The sequence below is a fragment of the Trichinella spiralis genome, assembly GCF_000181795.1.
Source record: "Trichinella spiralis strain ISS 195 chromosome Unknown Scfld4, whole genome shotgun sequence".
Classification (NCBI taxonomy): domain Eukaryota; kingdom Metazoa; phylum Nematoda; class Enoplea; order Trichinellida; family Trichinellidae; genus Trichinella; species Trichinella spiralis.
Window position 1 is genome coordinate 3506805 of NW_003526943.1, and position 24045 is coordinate 3530849.

Sequence of the window (24045 nt, forward strand, 5' to 3'; positions counted from 1 at the left end):
ATAAAGAACTGCTGAATAATAAAATAAATTGAGTGCACTCGTGTATTTTTTGTGTACTGATTTTCAAGTTGTGATGTAGAAACTGATAAAACAATTTTAAGGCCAATGAAGTGCCCATTGTAAATACAAAAAGCATTGAAAGGTCTGACGCTGAAATCAAATGGCTTTAAATAAAGACACTATAATATAAAAATCATTTAACTTTTGTAAATGGCTAAACTTTATAAAATTGATTATTTACAAATATTTTAAAAACTGCTTGTACAGTTATGACAATTTTGACAATGAAACATTCAATATTTTAGCCATTTACAGTTTGGCATTATTAGGTAATGAAATATTGAACTGTAAAAGCCATTAAAAGTTTACGCAAATCATACGAAGATCATCTTAAATCAGTAAAGAAAATAAAGCCAGCAAAAACCTTCCCTCGCTGTTCAGATAACGGCAGCAAAGATTTGTCATAGATTATAGTAAAAGGAATTTAAATTTTAACTAATGTTCGTGTTAAATAATAATTAACAGAATAAACTTTATTACCAGTAAAGCAATAACCAAAAAAACAAAAAATATTTTCAATATACGTCGCAATTTAAGCAGAATGTAAAGAAAATTACAATTTTCGTTTAAACGAACCATCTTTGTAAAAAATTTCCTCTATTTGTTGAAAAATTTGTTCTGGATCTTTGGAGCTATCAACTTTTCTCACTAAATTCAACGTCGCAAAGTGCTGAATTATCGGCATGCTACTTTCCTGATAAGTTTTGATGCGTTTTTTCAAGCTTTCATCATTGTCATCGTCGCGTCCTTGATTTCGACTCAAACACCTCTTTATGCAAACATCCATGCTGCATTCCAAATAAAGAACGAATTGCAATTTCGTGTGTGCAGCCAACGTTTCACACCAACCATCCAAATTATTTTTATTTCTAGGGAAACCATCAATCAAAAATCCCGGTGCTTCGCTATCATCGTTCATAGCTTTTTCAATCAGTTTACAAGTCACTTCGACAGGAACAATTGTTCCTTCTTTAATATGCTGTTCAATTAGCTTCGAATATGGGGAATCTGGACGATTCTGTTCAGCACGTAAAAGATCGCCAGCGCTGAGGTGAACAAGACCATAATTTTCGACTATTTTTCTACATTGTGTCCCCTTACCACAGCCAGGTGGTCCAAGTACAAAAACGACCTTTGCCATAAAACAGGTGAAGTTTGTATTTCTATTATCTAAAGAAAACTGTGTCACAAATGCATTATTACGTTTCAAAATTACAGCATACTAGCAATTCAGAAAAAAAAAATTTGAAATTAACAAACTGTGGAACTGTTTAGGACATATATATTTTTTTTAAATCAATGTATTGAACAACATGCTATTAGTACGTGTAAGAAAGTAATAAGCAATGAAAACATTTATCATACAAAATTATGTGAAAATCAGCAATCATAATTACAATCATGCTCACATTTTATAAACTGATGCTTTCCAAAGAGATGAGTGAATGTTACGAAATCTTTTCAAATTATGAACTTCAGGAAACAAAAATAATGTGTCAGTTTTCATTTTCCCTTTATTTGCAATGCTACAGTATCAAACAAAAGCTCGGAAATACAGGTATTAATAAATAATTATAAACTGAGTAGAGTTAATTTAGATTATCTACACGCTATTACGAATGGACATTAAAGAGCAATTGCATTTTATTCATTCATAATTTAATTACAATTAATACTTCTAACAGTATAAATTAATTTGTTGTTGCTTTTGTTGTTGAGCACAGGGTGAATGACATTCTTGCATACTGTTTTCGAATAAAACAATTTCAACTTCGGCAATCTTCGAGTTGGTTCATGCTGTTAAATATGCGTCGCACCATAGAGAAAACCTTTGCAAAACGTTCAAAGATAAGTTTGAAATATAAATCATATTAAACTTTAATATAACAATTGTGAACTGTGTAATGTAACTTAAAGTTTTGATAGTGTTGTACAAAATACGATGCAAAACAAAACATAAATAAAGAATTAACAAATCAAATTTACAGTTAAAATCCAGTGCAGAGTATCAAAGTTAAAAAAAACGATGACACCCAAAAATTAATACTATTATGAAATAAAAAAAAAGGAAGAGTGTATGATAATTAAACAAGACCCGTTATTTGTAAATCTTTTAATAATAAATGCAAAAATTCACCTTCATGCAGGTTTTTTAGGTGCTGGTTCACTTGGTTGACGCGTTTTTTCTCTAGTCCTTTTACCAAAACTATTCGGCTTTACACAATAATTTGGTTCAACCATTAAAACTCCTTCGGCTGGCATCGGGCTTGAGCTTTTCTGGGCATTCAGTTTTCGAGAATTGACTTCTTCGATAATGTTAAGTAGGGAATTAGGCATTTTCTCAATAACATGCTCTGAGAGAGTGCGAGCTATACGCACATCAGAAGCCGTAATAACGCTATTTCCAGCCATGTCTGATGCTACAGTAGCATTTTGCAACAAAACTCGAGAGAACATGTGAGCGTATTCTAAAAGAAGCTGAACAACACCTTGTTCTTGCTCTTCCACGCCAAGATCTTTCAAGAGGTCTTCCAATGCTTCAACAGTGCGAGGTTTTCCTTGCGTTTGAGACATAAAAATTTGTTCCTTAAAACAATTCGTTAATATCATCGCATTATCAATTTACATCTTATTTCAAACCGTAAAACTGTGTCTAAATATTTAAATAAAACTAACTTAAAATTGCTACAATATCTTTAAAAAATCATTTTTTTAAATTAAATTTTTATTCAGCAACTTTGAGTGAAATTCATTTGCAATTTCCAAAAATTATTTTCATCATATTCAATCACATTAACGCCTCAACTTTCAGCAACTGAAAACGAATTATTTTATACATTTTACATAATCAATAATAGTATAACTGAAAGTCATTACAATAATTAAAGATTTTCAAGGATGAACTGATGACAATAATATATTATTACGGTCTATTGTATTAAAAACAGATTTATTTTTGAAAACTAAAGGAATAATTATTTACGAAGCATATTAATGATTTTACTTTATGAAACGCTTTTTATTTTAATTCAATCTCATTCTTATCATTTATCTGTTTCACAGTTTATTCTCTTATTACTCTACACATAAAATTAATAAAGCAAGAGTAATATTTAATTAAATTAAAAATTAATAATTTATTTTTAAAAATGTAATTTATGCAAATAATAATTTTTAATTTAAAATAATTTATTAGCTTTTGCATCATTCAGTTAGAAAGAAATAAATTCAATTAATTATTTATTGTATAAATCTAACAACGCTAATTTTTTAAATAACTAAACAGTTCATTTATTGAAAGTTAGGTTTGTACTTGTGGTTCAAAATGACTCACCGGTAACGTTATTATTGACTGAAAACATAACAGTTTAGTTAGTTGTTCGGAGTTCGTATCGTTGTTATCTCTCTGAAAATGGTATTGAAAATTTTATTTTATTGTTACATTTTTAGTTATTCATTTGTAAAAAAATACGCTTATGTTATTGTCTTTATGTTTTCTGGTAGTAATTACTTTCTAGTTAAATACGTACTACATTTGCGTAATAAAGCCATGTATTGCAAAACCAGTGTCTGTTAATGTTATTTTGATGATTTTACAGTTCTGAATTGAATTTTTAGCATATTATGCTTTGATTTATCCATAATTAGGTAGTAATTTACTACTCAGTGTATATTTCGTCCTATAATTTTTGACATAATGCTTTTAATAATCTGTTGGTTTTCTCTTAGAAATATGATAACGTGTTTTGCTTTTAATCATTAGTAATTCTTATTTTGAAGTAAGACACTTTCGATAGAAACTCATTTACACAGTAACTGAAAAATTGACGTTAATATGTTTGCGTAATTACTATTTGTGCAAAGTTATTATTTAGTCATGTTGCTTTTGAAAAGTTTGTTTTTAGCGTCTAATTGTTAGACATAATATTATTCTTCAATTTTAATTAGTCTTTATTAATCATTTATTGTGATTATTTTGTCTTTTAGCGTGAAGTTATCAGTATTCACATTGGTCAAGCTGGTGTTCAGATCGGAAATTCATGCTGGGAACTTTATTGTCTGGAACATGGAATTCAACCCGATGGCACTTTTCCACTTGACAAGGCTGCGAATTTGTCAGATGATTCATTCACTACTTTTTTTAGTGAAGCTGGGTCTGGTCGGCATGTTCCTAGAGCAATATTTGTTGATTTAGAACCAAGTGTTATTGGTAAATTTTCGAGTTGTTCTTTTAAAATCTGTTTTCTACTGTATGCTTTGTAGATGAAGTACGACTCGGTGCGTATAGACGCTTGTTTCATCCTGAGCAGTTGATTACTGGGAAGGAGGATGCTGCTAACAATTATGCCCGAGGTCATTATACAATTGGGAAAGAAATTATAGAATTAGTGTTAGATCGCGTTCGAAGGCTTGCGGAAAACTGTACTGGCTTACAAGGTTTTTTGATTTTCCACTCTTTTGGTGGAGGAACGGGCAGTGGTTTTACATCTTTGCTCATGGAACGACTTTCTGTTGATTATGGGAAGAAAAGCAAACTTGAATTTGCTGTTTACCCTGCACCACAAGTAAATATTGGAAAATAATCTTACACATATTTACATTATTGTTTAGGTTTCTACTGCTGTTGTGGAACCGTATAATTCAATTCTGACTACCCACACTACTTTAGAGCATTCCGACTGTGCATTTATGGTCGATAATGAGGCGATATATGACATTTGCCGGTAAATGTGAACGTTTAGTTCAATTTTTCATTTAATAAGAAAATTTAGGCGCAATTTGGACATAGATCGGCCAATGTATCAGAATTTAAATCGACTGATTGGTCAGATTGTATCGTCAATTACTGCGTCATTGCGATTTGATGGTGCCCTCAATGTCGATTTAACAGAATTTCAAACTAATTTAGTACCATATCCAAGAATTCATTTTCCGCTGGTCACATATGCACCGGTGATTTCTGCTGAAAAAGCTTATCACGAACAATTGAGCGTGGCGGATATTACTAATCAGTGCTTTGATCCAGCTAATCAAATGGTGAAATGCGATCCAAGACATGGAAAGTATATGGCCGTTTGTCTTTTATATCGTGGTGATGTTGTGCCGAAGGATGTGAACATGGCAATTTCTCATATAAAAACAAAACGAAGCATTCAATTTGTGGATTGGTGTCCAACTGGATTCAAGGTAAGCAGGGTTTCTTGATTTTTCGCATCTTTATAGAATACCACTTTAATAAGGCTGGCATATTTTTAAATTTAAACTTTTAAAATTAGGTTGGAATTAATTATCAGCCACCTACAGTTGTACCAGGAGGTGATCTTTCCAAGGTCCCTAGAGCTCTTTGCATGTTATCTAATACAACAGCAATTTCTGAAGCATGGGCGAGGTTAAATCATAAATTTGATTTGATGTACGCCAAACGAGCATTTGTTCACTGGTATGTTGGTGAAGGTATGGAAGAAGGGGAATTTACTGAAGCTAGAGAAGATTTGGCAGCTCTGGAAAAAGATTATGAAGAAGTATAATTATGATACGAAGAATATTCGTTTTATTAATATGTTTGCTTTAAGGTTGGTCTGGACAGTCCCGAAAATGACGGAGAAGACGAATATTGAATAAATAAAATTTATATTTAGACAAAATACAATACAATCAAAAACCTATATATCAAATACAGTAGAAATTTCTTGTTAAAACAGTTTCTACTTTTAAATGTGATTTTAGTCATACATTGATAAACGTTAGTATATTTCATTCTGACTTTAGTTTTTTCATCTCGTATTGCACTTAACGAATGTCTAAATCGGTGCATACAAACTACTTTTATGCATATATAGTTGCATGTGATTTAATAAATGATATTTTATGTTGAAAGTAAAATTGTGCTGTTAATTTATTGAATTACAAACAGGCCAGTAATTTGAATAAAAATAAAATAATTTTAATAAAAATTAAGGTTACATTTGATAAAGTTCATTTCATTAACTAATAAGACGAAATTACTTTGAACAAAGCATTTGGCTCAGAAAAGTGACTGGCTGATTTTGTTTCATTAATAATGCGAAATATTAATTCTTTCGCCTCTTTTAGTGTTTGATCCGTGACGTCACCAATTTGACAGTAAAATTTTTTCACTGTTTTTAGCTGTTTTTTCTTTTAAATATTCACCTTTCCACTTTGTACTTTTAGTGATTTGCATTTGTTAAAAGATTTTTAAAAATTTCTATGTTTACTGACGATTGAGAGTGTATCACCTCCTTTAGTGTATTGGCTTATGTTGGTTCCGTAATTCACAAACTGAAATTCATCATTGTTTATTCTCATCATTCGAAAAGATATTTCAAACATACGAGACAGAAAATAGCACAAGCTACTGAAATGAAACAAGGAAAACTACAGTTGAAGGTCTTGTATTTTACAAATTAAATGGTTTGGTCCAGACCGGTCCCACTTTTCACTTATTGGTCGTTGACCGCGCTATTTTATTGGACCGTCATATTTTTGCAGAAAATATGCAGTGCTAGAGGAAGATAATGTGAGATGAAAAATAATTTTCTTTGCTTTCACTTTTGTTTGGTGAAATGTTTTCAAAATCCAACAGATCCTTTTTGATCTGTAACGTTGAACATTTATCATGGTAATAATACAACAGTTGAAACTTGAATGTTTACTCAACCCGGTACTCAACTTGAGATATATTGAAAAACAAATTTAATACAATTTACACAAAATGTATAATCACAAATTTCTATTTTAAACAAAATTTCAGATTTTATTTTTTTTTTAATGAAACATAAGAAAAAAACAATAACCCTTGTTAATAGGAGCGAAAGAAAGATTGGAAAAATTAAATTTTTATGCAAGCCAGAAATATTTTCAGAGAACACTAGAACTGAAATCAGAAAATATTTCAATGCTAACATTCAGCAATCACCACTCCTTGTGTTGGCTGGAAACTGAAATTGTGGAAAATTCCGTTCTGTTTTTAGATATGGGTGTGTCTTGTTTACATCGGTGCGGATGAAGCAAACAAGCGTTGTTTCCTTCATTTCTATCCATCAGATTTGACAGTTAACTGAGAACATGAAACGGCAATGAAATTTTTTAAATCGTATTACAAATACTAATGACTAAAAGTAAAAAGTGAAAAAGTAAATATTTAAAAGAAAAAACAGCTAAAAACAATGAAAAAATTCCACTGTCAAATTGGTGACGTCACGGATCAAACACTAAAATAAGTCAAAGGTTACGTAATGAATTGTTATGCAATTAAAAATTTGGACCAATGAAATGAAAAAACTTGTAGCTAATCAAAGCAGAACAATTTTAATCAATGAAAAGTTTAGGTAATAGAACCAATGCTATTACGCCATAACTATGCAATGAAAAGCGATCCAATGAAAACTCGATTTTTTGCCAACCAATAGAACATTAGCACTGAAAATTTTACCTAGACAGACTATCCTGTAAATTTGGTTAAAAATTTATTCCTGATTTTCATTACTGTATTGTAAACTGTCGTTCTATATTTATATCAATTATTTTTTTTATTAATTCGCTGGTGAACTGTTTGCAAATTTCCACACTATTGGTATATTATAATAACCTTATGGAGTAGTGCAAACAAATAAAATATACTTGAAAAAATACTTGTTATTTTTGTGAAATGAAATTAGTTTTTACTTTGACAATTTATACAAAATTTAGATATTATTGTGCAATATATACCTGCAGTTGACTAATTTATGTTTAAAACGTTGTAACAGTAATGTGGTACTTTAATTTTCATTTCATACAGTATTCCTGTTTTTTATAGAAAAGTATTTTGAGATGACACTTGATAATATGTATATTTGTGTCTTTGATATTTTTTTATTAAAACTTTTAGTACCAGTAATATGAAAATATTTTTATTAAGTGTCATTTAATGTATATTTCAGTTAAAGTTTTCGAAATGGCAAGCCGTTTTGTTACCGGTTTAATGCGTTCGTTTATACCAAATTTCAAAAAAGTTTGTAACAGACAGTTTATTACGATTTCTACTGGAAAAATATTTCAACCTATATCATGCGGTAATGGTTCTTCAAAATTTTTTTCATCGAAAGGTAGAAATCTTTTCCTCATTTATTCCAAATTTCAAACTTTACGATACACTGTAGTTGATTCCATGCTATCCGAATTTCTGAAAGATGAAATTGAAGCGGAAAAGAAAATTGCAAAGCAACAACTACCAACCGGGCAGGTTCCAGCAATTACCGGATTTCAGTTAACATCTAATGAAGACGAAATTACTTTGAACAAAACATTTGGCTCAGAAAAGTGACTGGCTGATTTTGTTTTGTCGAAAACTGAAGAACTTTAATTTTTAGAATATCAGTTAAATTCCACGTTAGCCATTCGGTAGATACAGCACCAGATTTCGAAAGCGATGAGTCGCAAGAACAACAAAAAGGACCCAGTGTATGTAACTAAAGATTTGTTTATGTGATTATTTATTGCAATTTGAGTTTTTAGGTCATTTCAAAGCCATCTTTTACAGTATCCATAGAGAAAGAGAATCAGAAGTTGGTATTTGAATGCGCATTTATCGAACAATATGAAGATGATGTTGAAGCAAATCAACCAAACGATGATACCAGTATCTCTAAATGTGGTTATGTAGTGAATTATATACATTCAATTTGCATTCCATTGTAGCTGATCTTTTCAACATCGAAGAAATTTACATGTATAGCGGTGATGCAACAGATAACATCTATTCAGTGCGTGGCGACATAATTGATGGTGTAGGTTTAAGCACCGTTTTAAGCTGGGCTTTAATTTGCTTTTAGTGATTTATTATTTATTCGTATTTAAGAATTTAGTAGATGAATTTAAAACTAGCAGTGCAAATTCTGAAATGTTCTAGGGTCTGTACGATCATTTGATGACGTATTTGGAAGAACGTGGCATTGATCACCACTTTGCGGAGCAGCTTATCAAGTTTTCAACACATTACGAGCACGCGCAGTACGTTGCGCTTCTGCAGAGAATAAGAGAATTTGTCGGACGTTGAATTGCATCGCTGTTTGAGCAAATGAAATAAATTATTTGAGTGAAAAATGTTGTATATATGAAAAGTGACATGTTTACAAAATCAGTTTTTAATTTTTTTTCATTTTTGCGTATAAGTACCGAAAATTTTAAAATTTAACAACACAAAAATAAATTCCCATCAATTACAAAGCAACTATGAATTCAAATTTGATTAGACGTTTTGTTAAAAATTAATTATCAGTAGAAAGTAGTGATGATGAAGTTCAAAAAACTGTAGTACTGTATTTGAATTACTGATACTAAAATGTACCAAAACTAATATATACGAATGAATTATACTAATTTATTTAATGCTGAGAAATGTAGAGAGAGAGTGAGAAAAAGATATGTATCAAATAATAAAGCAAGAGTTTTTTTGTACCTGAAAATCAGTCTCATCTGCAACGGACTACGGTAGACAAAGCACCGACCCGTGTATATTGCATTTAACTATCACCGAGCGAACGTTATCTCCCTTTTTGTCAGCCCGTTGGAGCGAGCCTAGTAATCGCCGCTAGTTAAGGGCGCCACGGGAGGTCAAGCGGTACATGGTACGGTATATATAAGGCAGCGACCGTCCACCGGTGTTCAGTAGAGAGCAAAGTGTGGGCAGTGTGTTCGCTTGTATGGCTGTGCGCTGCTGTGTTGTAATGCTGTTATAAATAAATAGCTGTGTATCGGACCCGGAGTACGACGAGAGGTCGGAAGGAACCGCGTGCCGTGGTTGGAGAACTGCTAAAGAACTATGCCGTCGAGGAAAGTCGCGACGGTTCGGAAGCCGTCGAGCAGACAGACTTGGGCGGCTCGTTGCACATCATTTAACACGTAAGCAATGATATTTCTTTGTTTTACACAAGTAATTGTTTGATAGTACTGCTGAGTAATTTTTCAATAGAAATAGATTTAATCCTCTGATTGATTGTTGGCGCTATGTGAGTTTTTCTACTCCTGGGGTCAAATTGACTTTTCGACAGAAAAACGTCGAAAAGCCCGAATGATCTCGATTTCTTGTAAATTTTTTTCATCAGTTGGTATTAGGTTACATATATATTTTATATTTATATCAAAATTAATTAACTGAAATAATTTTGAAGTCTTTACGTGGTGAAAAATGCAACAAAACTGCCGTTGTAGCTATGTTTATTTACGTTTATTTTGACGTGCTGGGTTCATTATAGCATTTTTCACAAATCAATGACAGTTATCACTGCGGCAAAATGCTCCATATTTGATGCAACAATTGTTGATTTTATTGTCTTTTTCTGTTACCAAAAGCTAATCTTTTTTTGGCATCTCTCTTGCATTTCATTCATACTGTAATGAGCTGCTGCTGCCAGCGTGTCGTGTATCGTCGATGCGCGTTGCCGCATTTCGTTTGCGGTAATCAACGCAAAACCGAACTGAGCCATGCTTGTTTTTTCACTTCCACTACGAGGGAGCTCCACAGCCCAGTGGCAGGTTGGATCACGCCTGTTTTTAAGAATTTCCTTTGCCACCTCAGCCACCACGGTAGTAGCCAGACTCATTGACCAGGGCGCTCAGCAAGTTCGCTCATTATGCGCCCGATGCCAATGTCCTATATAATTTCCCTCTTGGTTCCTACCTGAGAACCGTTATTAATGGTAATTTCCGAAAATTATTTGGTATTCGAAGTTAACCTGTGTATTTGTTATTGTTACGCCCGACGCAATAAACACATTATCTAACTTAAAGTTCGATTTGAAGGATCGCCTGAATTTTGGACCGACGTTTGTCCTCACTGACGGCTTGGCCTCACTCTTTCAAGTCCGAAGCGGCACAATTATTGAAATCTGACGCTGCTGATTGAATGTGATAAGTGATCCCTATGCCGTCAACGGCGCGTCCATCGACCATTTGGTGTGACCGCGACCATTTTGAACAGGAGGGACGTTTTTCCTCTATCCAAGCCATGGACCACCGTAAAGACGTCATCATCAAAGGCCAGAGACCAGGATAAAAGGAAACCATCTGAAAAACAGTCAGTCAGAGTGTGTTTTCAGCATCATTGTGTGTAGCGCTGTCCTGCAGGTATGTTGTATACTTATAACAATACTGTTATTATTCAATGGATAATTATATTCTGTGTTAGATTCCAGTCTTTTACACGTAGTCCCTAAGACATGCTCATCAACAACGGTGCGGGCAGACGAAGAGGAGAAACAATCTAGTTGGAAGAAAATGGCCGACACATTACATTATGAATAGCTGGAATCCTGTTTTGGATAAAGTGACAGAAGCATGGAGCAGCTCTACTGATAATTTTTATGGTGACGATGTATCTGATTAGCTGAATCAACAGTGTGGATTTAATTGTTTCTTCAACATCTACTTCAAACGTATTGGTTGAAAATGGATGAATCAATCACCTGAGCGAGACGTCCGCAGTGAGTCATTTACATGCAAATCTGGTCGTGTTTTGACGACAGCACCAGTTTACAGTATGTGGTTTGTGTGAAGTTCGCCATTACTAGAGCTCTGTAACGGCGAATTGGTCAACCTTGTAGTGCAGCAGAATTAATCACCTGAGCGAAACGTCCGCAGTGAGTCATTTACATGCAAATCTCGAAAACCTTCTTCTCAGGAAAAAATCTAAACACTTATTAGTTTGCTAATCACTGCCGATGTCTACACATCTTCTGATGAATTGGTTGCTGAATTGCCGTCTCTAAGAAACGGAAGACCAGTTTTTTGTTCAGTCAGGGGTAGAAAAAGACTTAAAAATTCGCTAAGATTCTGCCGATCTGATGACTCCAGCACGACAGCTGCAATATCGAAATGTAGAAAATTAACTGCAGTTCGAGATGTATGGACAATGTTTCAAACAAATTTGAAAAATCTGTACAAGCCATCAGCATTCTTGACTGTTGATGAACAACTTGTCTCAACGCGCGGACGAAGCAAACTTCGACAATACATGCCATGCGAATACGGTATATTTTGGTCCTGTGATGCAGAAACGTCGTACCTTTTGGCCGGAGAAATCTACGTCGGCGGACAGCCAAGCCAGGATGTACTAATGAATGCAGCTAATCTGGTGAAGCGGTATCCAGGAAATAACTGAACAAAAAAAAGAGAACAATGCTCACCAGCGCATCACGAAAATGGAAATGCCCATCAAATAACTAGCTTGTCAATGTTCTGCTTTGATCGGCAGCGCAGCAAATGTTTAGTTTTGATGTCGACAATACATCCAGTGAAATTGCGAACTAACACGTAACGTTAGCATTAGTGCCATTTGTAAGCCGGAAATTGGAAGTGTTGCCACAACATTCCAGATTTTTCAAACCGATTATTCAGTATTCTGACATTACATCCGTTTAGATAAATTTCAACAGGCAACAAATTTATGTACAAACAGTGGGAGTAACGAACCGCGTTTTTTCTATCTTATTACTTATCTCTTCTCTGTGCTTGACGTTGCTCTGATTTGTCTTATTTCATGGCTGACAATTTGCATGGAAGCGACACCTCGGCTTTTATGAACTGCTCCAGTTGCTGATCGATGAGCAGGGATCAACGGAAACATTGAATCAGCAGGTAACATCAGGACGCGTCACCGCCAATGATTTACAAATAAAAAATAAGAAATATGAACAACTGCAGCAACGTATAACAGCGTTGACTGCAGAATACGATGGCGGTACGCGTACAATGGAACAGTTTTTAAGAGCTGTGGCGTACGTAGTATCCGAGGCGGAGAATTATTGAGTGCCAGCCTTTCCTGTACAAACTGCATTGTTTATTTTTATTCACTCTTGTACAGTTTTTTATTGCCTTTCTATTGTATGATGTTTTATATTATAATGTTCGTTTGTATTGTATTATGTTATATTGTTGTTTTGTATTACACTATGTTATACTTTTTACTGCTGAGTAAACCGTTTAAGTAGGATAGATCATGAGATTCTGTGCTATCCAAAAATAAATTGTCTGATTCATGTCTTCTCGCATAAATAAAACCATGGCCTACGCATTTAACTCTATGTAAAAAATTCAGAACATTGCAATGAGTATGGAAACAAAAATATCGCCATATTCTTCCATAAATGATATTAACATTAATACAATATAAAAAACGCCATTTGGCTGAAGTCTGTATTATATTGTTTTTTTTATTTTCTCATCGTAATTTCATTCTCTTACTTTTCTCGGTCTGAGAACAACAAAATTATCATAAAACAGTCAAAAGGTTAGAAATAAAATTTGACAAATAAAATGCAGAGGTGTGACAACAAATGAAATTTAGACGCGCGCATCAGAGCAGCAACCAATGAAATTTTACTGCGAAAAGTAGGCGGAGGCAGAGGAGAAATCGGGTTTACTCCAGCAGAAGAAAAAAGTATGCTTGCTGATCGCAGAGTGCCTTCCACATCGGCACCGCTGAGGAAGAAAAGTTTAACATTATCCGATGCTACGATAGGTGCAATGGTGGATCTTTCTTCCACCGTAAGGTGAAAATGGTGGAATAAGAAAAAGCAAATAATGGTGAAAGTTTCATGCCCGTCCATTGAAACTGAATACTGCAAGTATGGGATGTTTCCCTTCGGTCCCACTATGTCCCCCTTCGGTCTCACTGTTCACTTATTGGTTGTTGACCACGCTATTTTATTGGACCGTCAAATCTTCTCCTTAACGTATTGGTTTTCCTTGTCTAATAGCTCATTGATTGAAATCTTTCCCTTGTGATTAGCTGTAATATTTTTTCATTTCATTGGTTCAAATATTCCATTTAGGATTACATAACTTTAATAGTAGTGACGTAGCATTAATTATGGAAGTATTTATTGTTCCAAAATTTTATTGCGTCTGTTTGAAGTTTTGTCATTCATTGAAATTTTGTTTATTTAAATATATCATTTGTGGTGAAGTTTATACTTTTTCATGATCAGCATTCCCGAAAATAATTTTTATCATTCTATATTTTATTGTACAAAAGTGACGTTATATCAAATGCGATAGTAATAATTCAGAAAAACAATGCAAAAAATAAGTTAAATAGTGATTTTTATTTTTCACTAGCTAACAACAGCAACAAGAACAGTAATGAACAGCCAACAACGGTCTAGTACAGATTTCCCTCCTGATACATAAATCTGCTCGCACTATTTGTAAATAAATTTGTTGCCTGTTGGAATTTATCAAGATTGGATGCTAACTTCCGGGTGCAATGTCAGAATACTGAATAATCTGTTTGAAAAATCTGGAATGTTGTAGCAACAATTCCAATTTCCGGGTTACAAATGGCACTAATGCTAACGTTCCGCGTTAGCTCGCAATTTTACTTAATTTTACGCATGATTAAACGCATATGCCTTTGTGAAACATTGTTCGCGTTTCTCGTCACATCACATATGTTGGTAAAGGCGATTGTAATACAATGGAAAAATCAACAAGAATTTCACTCCAGCAATGTACAGTGTGTTTCCTTCATTATTAAGGTTTAGTTTATTTTGGTATTGGATAAAAAGGGCTGCGGTGGTGCCACATGGACCAACCTTGATGTGACATCGGTTATCAAGCGGAATGATCACATCGCAAGCTGCCCGGTGGTTGAGCACTTGGCATACAAAATGGAAAAGAAAGCGGTTTTGAAGAAGCGCAGTACGGAAGAAACGAAACCCATCCCGGCCATCTATGATGAGGAAGCTTCCGCCGCGTCCGCCGAGCCATCCACATCTGGCCACTTTCCGCTCTTTAAATGGGTAAAGTCCACGATGTACAGCCACCAGGCAAAGCGATACCCAAAACTGTCCAGTCATCGTCGGAACCTGCAAATCCCGACTAAATTTTCAAGAACAAGATAATTCGAACAATTTAATTTAGAAATATACTTCCAATTCTTTGAAATATGTTAACGACGGGTGCAAACAGTGAAAAAGTGGAAATCATTTTTCAGTTTAATGAGCATTATCATTAATTATATACTTTTGTGATTTTTCAGCCATGCTTATTAGCTACTAAATGACCACAGTTGAAATTCAACGTTTATTTTTATGAGTATAGTAATGGCCGAGTGTAATCAATAATAGTTATTAAACTGAGATTAAAATGAATATAAAATATTCTGCGTTTCTGAATATATTTTCGTTATTGCTACTTTATGAAAAGCATTTTCAAAGCTAAATTTACTTCTGTGTAACGTTTGCTTTAATGTAACTTAACATATATTGAAGTTGTTCACATCAAACTGTAAAATTCCAAAAGCACTTTTTTTGGTATTCTTGTCATATTTAAGATGAAAATAGTACATGTAAATGTTTTGATTTTCTTTTTCACTTTACTTAATATAATTAACATATCATGTATAGTTATAAGTAAATTTTGAATGTCTGTTCATCAAGCATTAACAAAGCAGCTGCTGTACATGAAGATGATGACTCATTATTTTTCATCACATTAAGCAAAAATGAAATTATGAAAATCAGAATAAAAATTTTAGAATTAAAACTCAACAAAATTTAAATATTTTTTTGAAAAGTAATGTTGTTTAAATATTGAATTTTTCATTATTTTTAATTTTATACTTCACAATAGCCATAAACATTTAGCTAGCGATTGGCTAAAATTTCCATTAGAAAAGGGCAGATTGTAAAATGCCTAACAAAATGCAAGCATGATGCGACCTTTCTTGTAAAATGAAATTTCGTTGCTTTATTTTGATTAATTATGATTAGCTGTGTTAATTTGCGATTGAAAATTAAATTTAAAAAATTATTTAAAGAATTTGAGGCGCTTGCATCTGTCATATGTAAAGAGTCATATTATTTGTTTTACACCAAATTTTAAAATGATTTTTAAAATTATTAAAGAAAAACTTCAAATATTTAAAAGAAAACATTAATTTTTATCATAAAATTTGAACAAAACATTTCCCTTTGTTCGTATGAGATTTTCACCATTCAAATTTCTAAGTACATGACTGATTGCTTGATCATGTTCTGCAGGGTTGCAAGTCAAATTCCACAAATGACAACAACACTGATGCACTTTCAAGTTTGATGAACAAGTGGTAAACATTAAAAAGTTATATTTAGAAAAAAATAAAATGCAAAATTTTGTTATACGAATATAATAACGTTTTATTCTACAGAATGTGCTTATTTTGTAAAGTTACATTCAAACTAATAATTTAAATTTACATCCAAACGTTTACATACACCAAACAACTTCCTTTGAAGACACGATAAAAAACACTTCAATGAATTCAAAAATGTTATGAATCCAGATTATATACTATAATGTCAGTTTAAATTTGGCTGTATTACAATTACATTATGCTTTTTTGCAGTAAAAAGATTAAAAATGCATTGTGAATTAAAAGTTCAATTTTTTCAGCAGTTTAAATTTTCAAAACATTCTGAACATGCATTCGTATAATAAATTTTCACTTGACATTATATTCAATTAAATAAATGATTTGTTAAGATGAATTTTCCACTTTGAAAATTATTACAGATCGTAATGACATTTTCGATGTTCAAGTTTTAATAATAAATGTTTATTATTGTTGAAAGAATAAAATTAAACAAAACTACCACGGCAAATATTTTCCGTAGCTAAATTTAGAATTTCTATTTTTACAAAGCAATACTTGAAATGATGAAGTACAAATTGATTCGTGCACATTTATAATGAAAAAGTAGGCGGAGTCGAGAGGGATGCTCTGCCGAGATGCTTATAAAATTGACCAATCAGAAATCAGCAAATATCGATTGTTCAGACAAATTGGTTTGGTGCAGTCATTCTTCCTAGTGACGCTAGTTCGGTTTGTGACGGCTGGTGGTTCTCTTTTCACAAGTTGAATATTGAAAATGGTCGATCGTCAGGCAGTTATTAAAAATTCAGATATGTCTGAAGAAATGCAAGCGCACGCAATAGAATGTGCCCAAAAAGCAATGGAAAAGTAAGCTTGATTTTGGTTGGTTCTGATTTTTTTTGTAAAATTTCCTGGTATCTTTCTGAAAAGTTGTGTGAAATTCCCTTTTGTGAATCGGTTTGTTTTTATTTTTTTCAGTATTATTGTTAAAATTAATTTGTTTAATTGAATCAGTAATTTTTCATCTTTTTTAAAATGATTTAATAATAGTTTAATAATTTCACCTGTTTATTAAGTCTGATTGTTTCTAGTTTATTAACTCCATTTTGATACTTTTACTTTTCATTTTTTAAAAACAGTTTTGAATGTTTTTAGAAGCATTTTTTAGTTCAGTTTTGGTTTTGAGTTTCTCCAGTTAATATTTCATAGGTATAGATGTAGATATGCAACTGCTTGGTGATGATTTGTTGACGGCTGGTTGCGCAGCTGATGTGAAAATTCAAATTCATATATGAGAATGTTGATGATAATTTACTTCCTTTTTCTTTGCTGGCGTGTGAACGGCTGTCACTTAGAGCATGATGCTTAAATATCATTGGCGGCATTTAGATTGTTTTGGCTATTGCGGCCATGGTTTTGTTTGGTGGTAGTCTATGGGTTTAATTACTTGTTTTTAAAATCACTAAAAGTGTTACTTTAATCGAAAACAATTTCATGGTTAATATTTGAGCACAGCATTATATATAATATGTATGAGCGTCAGCTTTGATATTATTTCTATGGCGTTTATTTACCGCTTAATGTGAAATTTTTTTTCAGTTGTAACATCGAGAAAGATATTGCATCTTACATTAAAAAAGAATTCGACAAACGCTGGAGTCCAACTTGGCACTGCGTCGTGGGTCGTAACTTTGGCTCTTATGTAACTCACGAGACGAAGAATTTCATTTATTTCTATTTGGGTCAAGTAGCAATTTTGTTATTCCGAAGTGGCTAATCGACGATGATATTATACCTTTGAAGTTGTGCGATTACTTCGCTGAATGACATCATAAAATAAAATTATGTAGGAAAATTGTTTTCGGGTTATTTATTCCTTTTTCTTCACTATCTTCTTTTACTTAATAGTATATGACTGAACAACATGAATTTTGACAACAATTCTGTTTCTTTTGTAATAGTGTAATTCGTGTGAAATCTTAAAAATATTTTGTCGTGCTTGGAACAATGAGTAAATCTTTCAAGTTTTACTTGATAGTGTTGACTACTTTTTACTTCATTTCATGCAAATTATTAAAAAAGATTTATCACTAAACCGCAGAACAAAAGAAAACCTCACTCAGTGTGAAAATATCACAAATTAATGATGCAAAGAAAAAGTGGTAAGCTATCGAATCAGTGATAGTGAAGACTGATGCAAATCCACTTTCGGCTTAAACATGTTCGACATGATGGAAATGAAAAGCATGTAGCAAGTGACTTGCGGAACGACCTAGAAATAATTATTTACGAAAATATTTATTCTGAATTTATACAATGAAATGTTACTTTGCATAAATTGGGAACAACACCGTGGAAAAAACCAGGAATGCCGTTGATTTTGTAAGCATTCCAAGCCAGGGAAAGTATATTCAATCCTTTGGCATCTGTGTAACCATAATTTGGTAACCGGGGGCTGGAAGCCTGGTGAATAATTAAACTTGTAAATAGAACTTTTTATAAAAGTAACACAAATAAATAATACCATAACTTTATGCCGAATAACATCGAACGGTTGGCTGGCAACACAAGCTGCACTTACTGCTATCATGCCCCACAGGTAAGATTCTCCAATTATGAATGGTTCCGCACCTCGTGCGCGCCATGGCAAACCATCACAAATATCCCAGGCGGAAAACATCGTCCCACTGAATATGCAACCTCCTAAAAAAGGCATCATCAATTTCAAGAAACTATATTTTAAAAATTACATTCTCAACACTTTTTTTTCGTACTAATAAATTATACAAAATACCTACCAATAATCGATGGAAGTAAACCTCTATAAAGACTAAAAAGTCCTTCAGTTTTCACCATTTTCGTAATAACATCTGCCGTATCACGATAAAACTGTCGTTTCAACGTAGATGGTTGAACAAGAAGGCGAGTTTTCACCACATCCAACGGATGTGTTATCAATGTGGCTATTGTATTTCCAATACACCCAAATGTGAACAACTGTCCCGCTCTTGTACCATTAGGCTTTTCAACAGGTTTCATATTTCTGAATAATAAAGAAATAACAAAAATCGCAAATAAAAAAGAAAAATGCATACTTAGTAAAATGATTAAAAATGGTGCACTGGATGGCGACGTGAGGAACGATTCTTGCCACTGAAATGGGCAAAGCTTTCACAAATCCACTGGCGCCTTCTTGTTTGTATATCCAATAAGCGCCTTTGAAAATACCCATCCTGCCACCGGGCATGCCAGATTCAGTTTGTATTTTCAAAACTGAAAACGGATGTGCAATTGTTCGCCCAATGCCAGCCGCGGTACCGAAGAGAAAAAAATTCGTCGCTGGTCCAAAATTTCGATTTGCCGTTTCTCGCATGTCTACAATTCAAGTCAAATACATCAAATTTAACAAATATATGATTTTCTTCTATATAAAAATCATCTAATGATTGCAATACAATAATACAGTAAACGATATTTAAGTTCAACTTTGAAATAATAAATTAGAAAAAAAATATATAATATTTTAATGGTGACACAATTCATATAATTAATAAACTATGTAGAAAACTGTACTTCCTAGAAATCAAGCAGCATGTTTTCAAAAGTCATAAGGTTACCATAGAAACCGTGAAGAACGATATCACAGCAAACGCTGGACAAGGTGCAAATCAACGATCAATGTATCGTTCACGAAGTGTTGAAAAAGCTGAACCGCGCAAAAGTGCTACTGTAAATGAGAAGAACAACGCAAATTTACTGAATCAGAAAAAGTAACTATTGTATAATGAGTTGGTTGAAATAATTTTCCTCCCTTCTTTATAGACAAAAGCATCACCGTTTGCATGAAGTGGAGAAAACTATCCAAATCAAAACTGCCCAAAATGATTCCACTTTCCTTAACAGTTACAACAGAAAAAAGAGCAAATCAAACGTAAGTTGTATTGATCACAAGTTACACAGTGTTGTGCTTAAAATGTCGATTCAGGTGGAAAATTATTCAAATGCAAAAATGCCATCCAACAAGCGAAAAGAGCACACCATCGACACTGTATGAAATACCTTTTTCCTGTTTAGAGGTAACTTTTATTATTAATATTATTAATTTTGTATTCAATTACCAGGATGATAAATCAAAAGATGCTGAAATGAACAAAATACCAAGTGAAATAAATGAGGACAAAAGAAGAAATAAAGAGCAAAAATTTCATCAAAATATCCTGACATCATGGGAGAAAAATAAACAAGTTACCAAATCAAAAAGTCATGAATCTTCAAAAAAACTAAATAAGGTACATGAGTTGTTTCATAATTTTTCGATGGCATGAATAATTTGTCTTTGACGTGAAATTCTGCAAGTGAAGTGAATTGCTTCTTTTCAGACAAATAAAATTGCAATTGAAAAACAAATGGAAAATGAGGAAAAGCTTGTCATTTTTGAAAAGGGGAACAATAATTTGCAATCGACAAATTTTCAACCACCAGTAGAGGATGAAGAGGAAAATTTTGAAGACGACTTTGAAGAATACGAAGAAGACTTTGAAGAATATAAATCGGATACGGATGAAGAAAAGCAAAGCAGTTGTGGAATTGTTGAGCAAAACGAGGATACTTTTGCCAGTTCTTCAGCGGCTCAGTCAGCAAAAACAACTGAAACTGATGTAAGTGACATGTCGTCAAAGAAATTCAGAGATATTTTAATTCTGTTTGCAGAGTTCACGCGTGAATGGTGTAATTGATTCTGGAAAGCGCCCCTCGATGGAAAAAGTGATAACCATTCCAAATCTACCAGATCCAGTGGGAATAGATTTCAGTCGCGCATCACTGGGCGAAAATCACTGGGAAGTTTATCAAGAGCTGTTGAATCGGTTTGAAGATTTGAAACCGCTAATCGAATTGGAAGCAGCAACATACAACATGATCGACATCCCTCCGTTGAGCGATTACGATCTGTTTTTAAGACGTGCAGGAAGAAGTGGAATTTTGCAAGTAGCGTGACAAAAGATTCAAACAAAATATTATTAACAATAATAATAATTGCATTTTGAAGAAAGCGACTCAAACGAAAGATGACAACGTGGACCGTGAGATTGAAGTCATTCAGTCAATAGTAAAAGATAAACAAACTCAACATCCTGCAGAAAATAATTTTACATGCACAGGTAAATTCGCTAAGAAATGAAATATTCACGCGAAACTTACTTATCGCTTGACTTTTAAAAAAATGTCAATTTTCAGAATATGAACTACAGTATATCAAAAATATAATCATGCACTATGCGCATTTTTTGAACGGTAGAATGAATTTTGCAAAAGAAATTTAGTTGAAAATCAATCCTGTTATTTTTTTGTAAAATAATTTATTAAATTAATATTAATTAATTATAAATTTTAATTCAATTTAATATATTTTACGATTTAATATTTCATTGAGAGGAAGGAATGTTGCAGTTGAATTGTATGACTTTTTAAATATCTTCTAAAATATACTTTAGAAATTAATTGAAAATATTATGGCAGGATGGTTTTGATAACTGAACTTCAAAATATGTACTTTTCAAGGTTTTAGGTTGCGAAACAGATGATAATAATTTTATGGAGGATATGGATTTTTCCGAGTTGATAAAAAGAAACGATTTCGTTACTAATGCTGGCACTGCTTTGTTGCGAATTATTGAACTGAACAATAATCAAAATCCGCTCCTGCTCCAATCTGCAGATGACAGTTTTAGTACAGGGAAAGCTTCATTCAATCTTGGATTGATTAGCCAAGGTGATTCATTTGATTTATTCCACCTGTTGTGTAAAAAAAGATGCGGAATAATTTCAACATGAAAAATAGTGATATTCTTTTCATTAGCATAATAATATTCTGTTAATTAATGTATGTAATAATTTTATAATTTGAATGGAATATTTTATAGAATGTCACGTCACTGCAGCTTGTTTTGATAAAAATGAAAGCTTCAATCGATTCGTGATATCATGTTTGATCAAAAAGTCGCCTCTGAAGCAGCTTCAAGATTGTGGAATTTCTGCTGTATGGAAATGCACTTGTTTCACTAAGCCTGAAAAGTTTGATTTTAAAAGACTATTTTTCCCATTCATCGCATTTCTTTCCCTTTATCCACATTACGAACTGCTTTCAGATTACTGTTTAGCAACTGTGAAGCCAGTTGTTGTTGTTTTTTCACTGGACCATCAACAAGCATTGTTTTTGCCGGATTGGTAAACAGTTTTGGTGAAATTATGAAAAATAAAAATGTCCATTTGATTATCATCACTGCTTTAGAAAGATGGTTCCGTAGTTGCATGGGATTTATTCGAATCTGATTACTGGCATGATACTATACCGTGGAAAGAGGGTGAAGTAGAAATGAAAAAGCCTACTTATGATACTGGTATGGCAATCAAGAATGAATGATGATTGTGCACGAATTTATTAATTAATTATACGACTTGCAATTTAGCTCATTATTGCTGCAAGCAGGTAATCGAAAGCGGAACAGTATTATCTTTGACAATTATTGGTGGATTTGAGTAAATTGATTTTGCAGTTATTATTATGTATTAGTACATTTTGTAAAATGAGATTATTTTAGAAATTCGAAAGAAGATTTGGAGGAATTTTCGTTTCAGTTGGCCAGCTTGCACCACTGTGTGGGAGTGTACTTGTGGTCAGTGATTCTCCGCCGAGGACGAAAAATCACTTCCGGTATTGGATCCTGCATGGATTTGGGTCTAGGTCCAGGCGGCTGCGTCATTCTCACACCTGCCAGGCGGATCTGCACAACACCGGCCCTGTGCTTACTTTTCACAAGTGACCATTTTGGTCGATTTACATTAGCCGGCAGTGATGGCCACTTGATCGACGTTCCACTTTTTGCGGATACAACAAAAATCACTACTTACAGGCTTACTTATGGTAATAATTTGAAAACAAACAGCACTAATACACTCATTTATTTGTATGTAGACAAATCTGTTTGTTATTTTCAGAAAAATGTAAAATTTTGTGTCTCGATTTGTCTCCATTTGATTCGAATATATTTTTGGTAAGATTTGAAAAATTGAAAAATGTTGAAACATGCGAATTTATTTTCCAAAGGCCGGTTCCGCGTTTGGAACAATTCACATATACAGCCGACGTTCCAGACAATCTTTGGTAAGCATCCAAGCAATGGACGAAAACGGACGTCGACCTGCGACATTTGTCCAGTGGTCACCGAAGAATCCGTTGATTTTTTACAGTATCCACGCCCACAGTTCATTGGTGATTTGGAAAAAATTGAATGACCAGCAACGGTGGAATTCCGTTTCCATCAATTTACGGGATCGGTAAAGAAAGGGTTGTTGAATGAAAATTTTCTCAACATCGTTTGATATATCTAGTGTTTGCACATTTTCAATCACTGCTCGAGTTGTACAAGTTGAGGAGAAAATTCCGAAGAAGAATGAAGTTTATGCGGTGTGTGGTGGAATTTTTCAGTTGCTGAATGTAAATTTTATTTAAAAAAAGTTCTTTAAATTTTCAGTTGATCGGTTTTGCCAGTGGAACATCAGAACTTCATCGAATTGAAGAAGAATCACCGCCGCATGCATCAGGAGAAAATGTTGAAAATTCACTGGAAAGTTATTACTGTGAAAAAGGAGAATATTCACTCACTTTTGCATGACATGCATATATATATTTCACTTACACCTCTTCTTGCCTGTACAAATATTTTACAGTAAAACTTTCGTTTACGCTAAAATAATCGTAATGTTAATTATTTATTTAAATTTAAAACTGAAACTACTGAGAATCAAAGTAATAAGTAAAGTTCTTTTTCTCTTGATACAAAACAAAAAGT

The 24045-nt window shown here is 33.2% G+C and overlaps 9 protein-coding genes across 9 annotated transcripts; 6 read left to right on the top strand and 3 right to left on the bottom strand.

Annotated features, from left to right (window-relative positions):
• Window positions 1–613: 613 nt before the first annotated feature.
• Window positions 614–2634, bottom strand: Tsp_00848 (UMP-CMP kinase). Its single transcript, XM_003376628.1, has 2 exons — window positions 2262–2634; window positions 614–1230 (listed from the first exon to the last, which is right to left on the bottom strand). The coding sequence occupies exons 1-2, from the start codon at window positions 2632–2634 to the stop codon at window positions 614–616; spliced, it is 990 nt and encodes a 329-aa protein (XP_003376676.1).
• Window positions 2635–3385: 751 nt separating this feature from the next.
• Tsp_00847 (tubulin alpha chain) lies at window positions 3386–5678 on the top strand. The gene is made up of 10 exons (XM_003376629.1): window positions 3386–3396; window positions 3511–3538; window positions 3579–3638; window positions 4048–4270; window positions 4324–4413; window positions 4444–4625; window positions 4672–4784; window positions 4833–5247; window positions 5337–5582; window positions 5634–5678. The coding sequence occupies exons 1-10, from the start codon at window positions 3386–3388 to the stop codon at window positions 5676–5678; spliced, it is 1413 nt and encodes a 470-aa protein (XP_003376677.1).
• Window positions 5679–6697: 1019 nt separating this feature from the next.
• On the top strand, window positions 6698–7490 carry Tsp_00846 (conserved hypothetical protein). Its single transcript, XM_003376630.1, is given in 4 exon segments — window positions 6698–6742; window positions 6944–7039; window positions 7053–7133; window positions 7410–7490. 4 exon segments carry the CDS (start codon window positions 6698–6700, stop codon window positions 7488–7490), a joined length of 303 nt encoding a protein of 100 aa, XP_003376678.1.
• A 527-nt stretch (window positions 7491–8017) lies between these two features.
• On the top strand, window positions 8018–9118 carry Tsp_00845 (conserved hypothetical protein). Its single transcript, XM_003376631.1, has 5 exons — window positions 8018–8382; window positions 8433–8523; window positions 8578–8701; window positions 8761–8864; window positions 8972–9118. The coding sequence occupies exons 1-5, from the start codon at window positions 8018–8020 to the stop codon at window positions 9116–9118; spliced, it is 831 nt and encodes a 276-aa protein (XP_003376679.1).
• Window positions 9119–9883: 765 nt separating this feature from the next.
• On the top strand, window positions 9884–12220 carry Tsp_00844 (DNA topoisomerase 2-alpha). The gene is made up of 2 exons (XM_003376632.1): window positions 9884–9963; window positions 11764–12220. Exons 1-2 carry the CDS (start codon window positions 9884–9886, stop codon window positions 12218–12220), a joined length of 537 nt encoding a protein of 178 aa, XP_003376680.1.
• A 932-nt stretch (window positions 12221–13152) lies between these two features.
• Window positions 13153–14918, bottom strand: Tsp_00843 (conserved hypothetical protein). Its single transcript, XM_003376633.1, has 2 exons — window positions 14655–14918; window positions 13153–13245 (listed from the first exon to the last, which is right to left on the bottom strand). Exons 1-2 carry the CDS (start codon window positions 14916–14918, stop codon window positions 13153–13155), a joined length of 357 nt encoding a protein of 118 aa, XP_003376681.1.
• Window positions 14919–16074: 1156 nt separating this feature from the next.
• Tsp_00842 (dynein light chain 2, cytoplasmic) lies at window positions 16075–17972 on the top strand. The gene is given in 4 exon segments (XM_003376634.1): window positions 16075–16152; window positions 16880–16988; window positions 17005–17062; window positions 17795–17972. 4 exon segments carry the CDS (start codon window positions 16075–16077, stop codon window positions 17970–17972), a joined length of 423 nt encoding a protein of 140 aa, XP_003376682.1.
• Window positions 17973–18362: 390 nt separating this feature from the next.
• Tsp_00841 (ADP,ATP carrier protein 1) lies at window positions 18363–19234 on the bottom strand. Its single transcript, XM_003376635.1, has 3 exons — window positions 18994–19234; window positions 18720–18898; window positions 18363–18467 (listed from the first exon to the last, which is right to left on the bottom strand). Exons 1-3 carry the CDS (start codon window positions 19232–19234, stop codon window positions 18363–18365), a joined length of 525 nt encoding a protein of 174 aa, XP_003376683.1.
• A 263-nt stretch (window positions 19235–19497) lies between these two features.
• Window positions 19498–23868, top strand: Tsp_00840 (conserved hypothetical protein). The gene is given in 19 exon segments (XM_003376636.1): window positions 19498–19568; window positions 19759–19965; window positions 20018–20243; window positions 20317–20484; window positions 20575–20853; window positions 20906–21181; window positions 21243–21354; window positions 21431–21487; window positions 21762–21965; window positions 22117–22267; window positions 22342–22420; window positions 22485–22593; window positions 22663–22732; window positions 22795–23117; window positions 23192–23247; window positions 23301–23428; window positions 23444–23530; window positions 23585–23690; window positions 23728–23868. 19 exon segments carry the CDS (start codon window positions 19498–19500, stop codon window positions 23866–23868), a joined length of 2850 nt encoding a protein of 949 aa, XP_003376684.1.
• The last annotated feature ends 177 nt before the right edge of the window (window positions 23869–24045 follow it).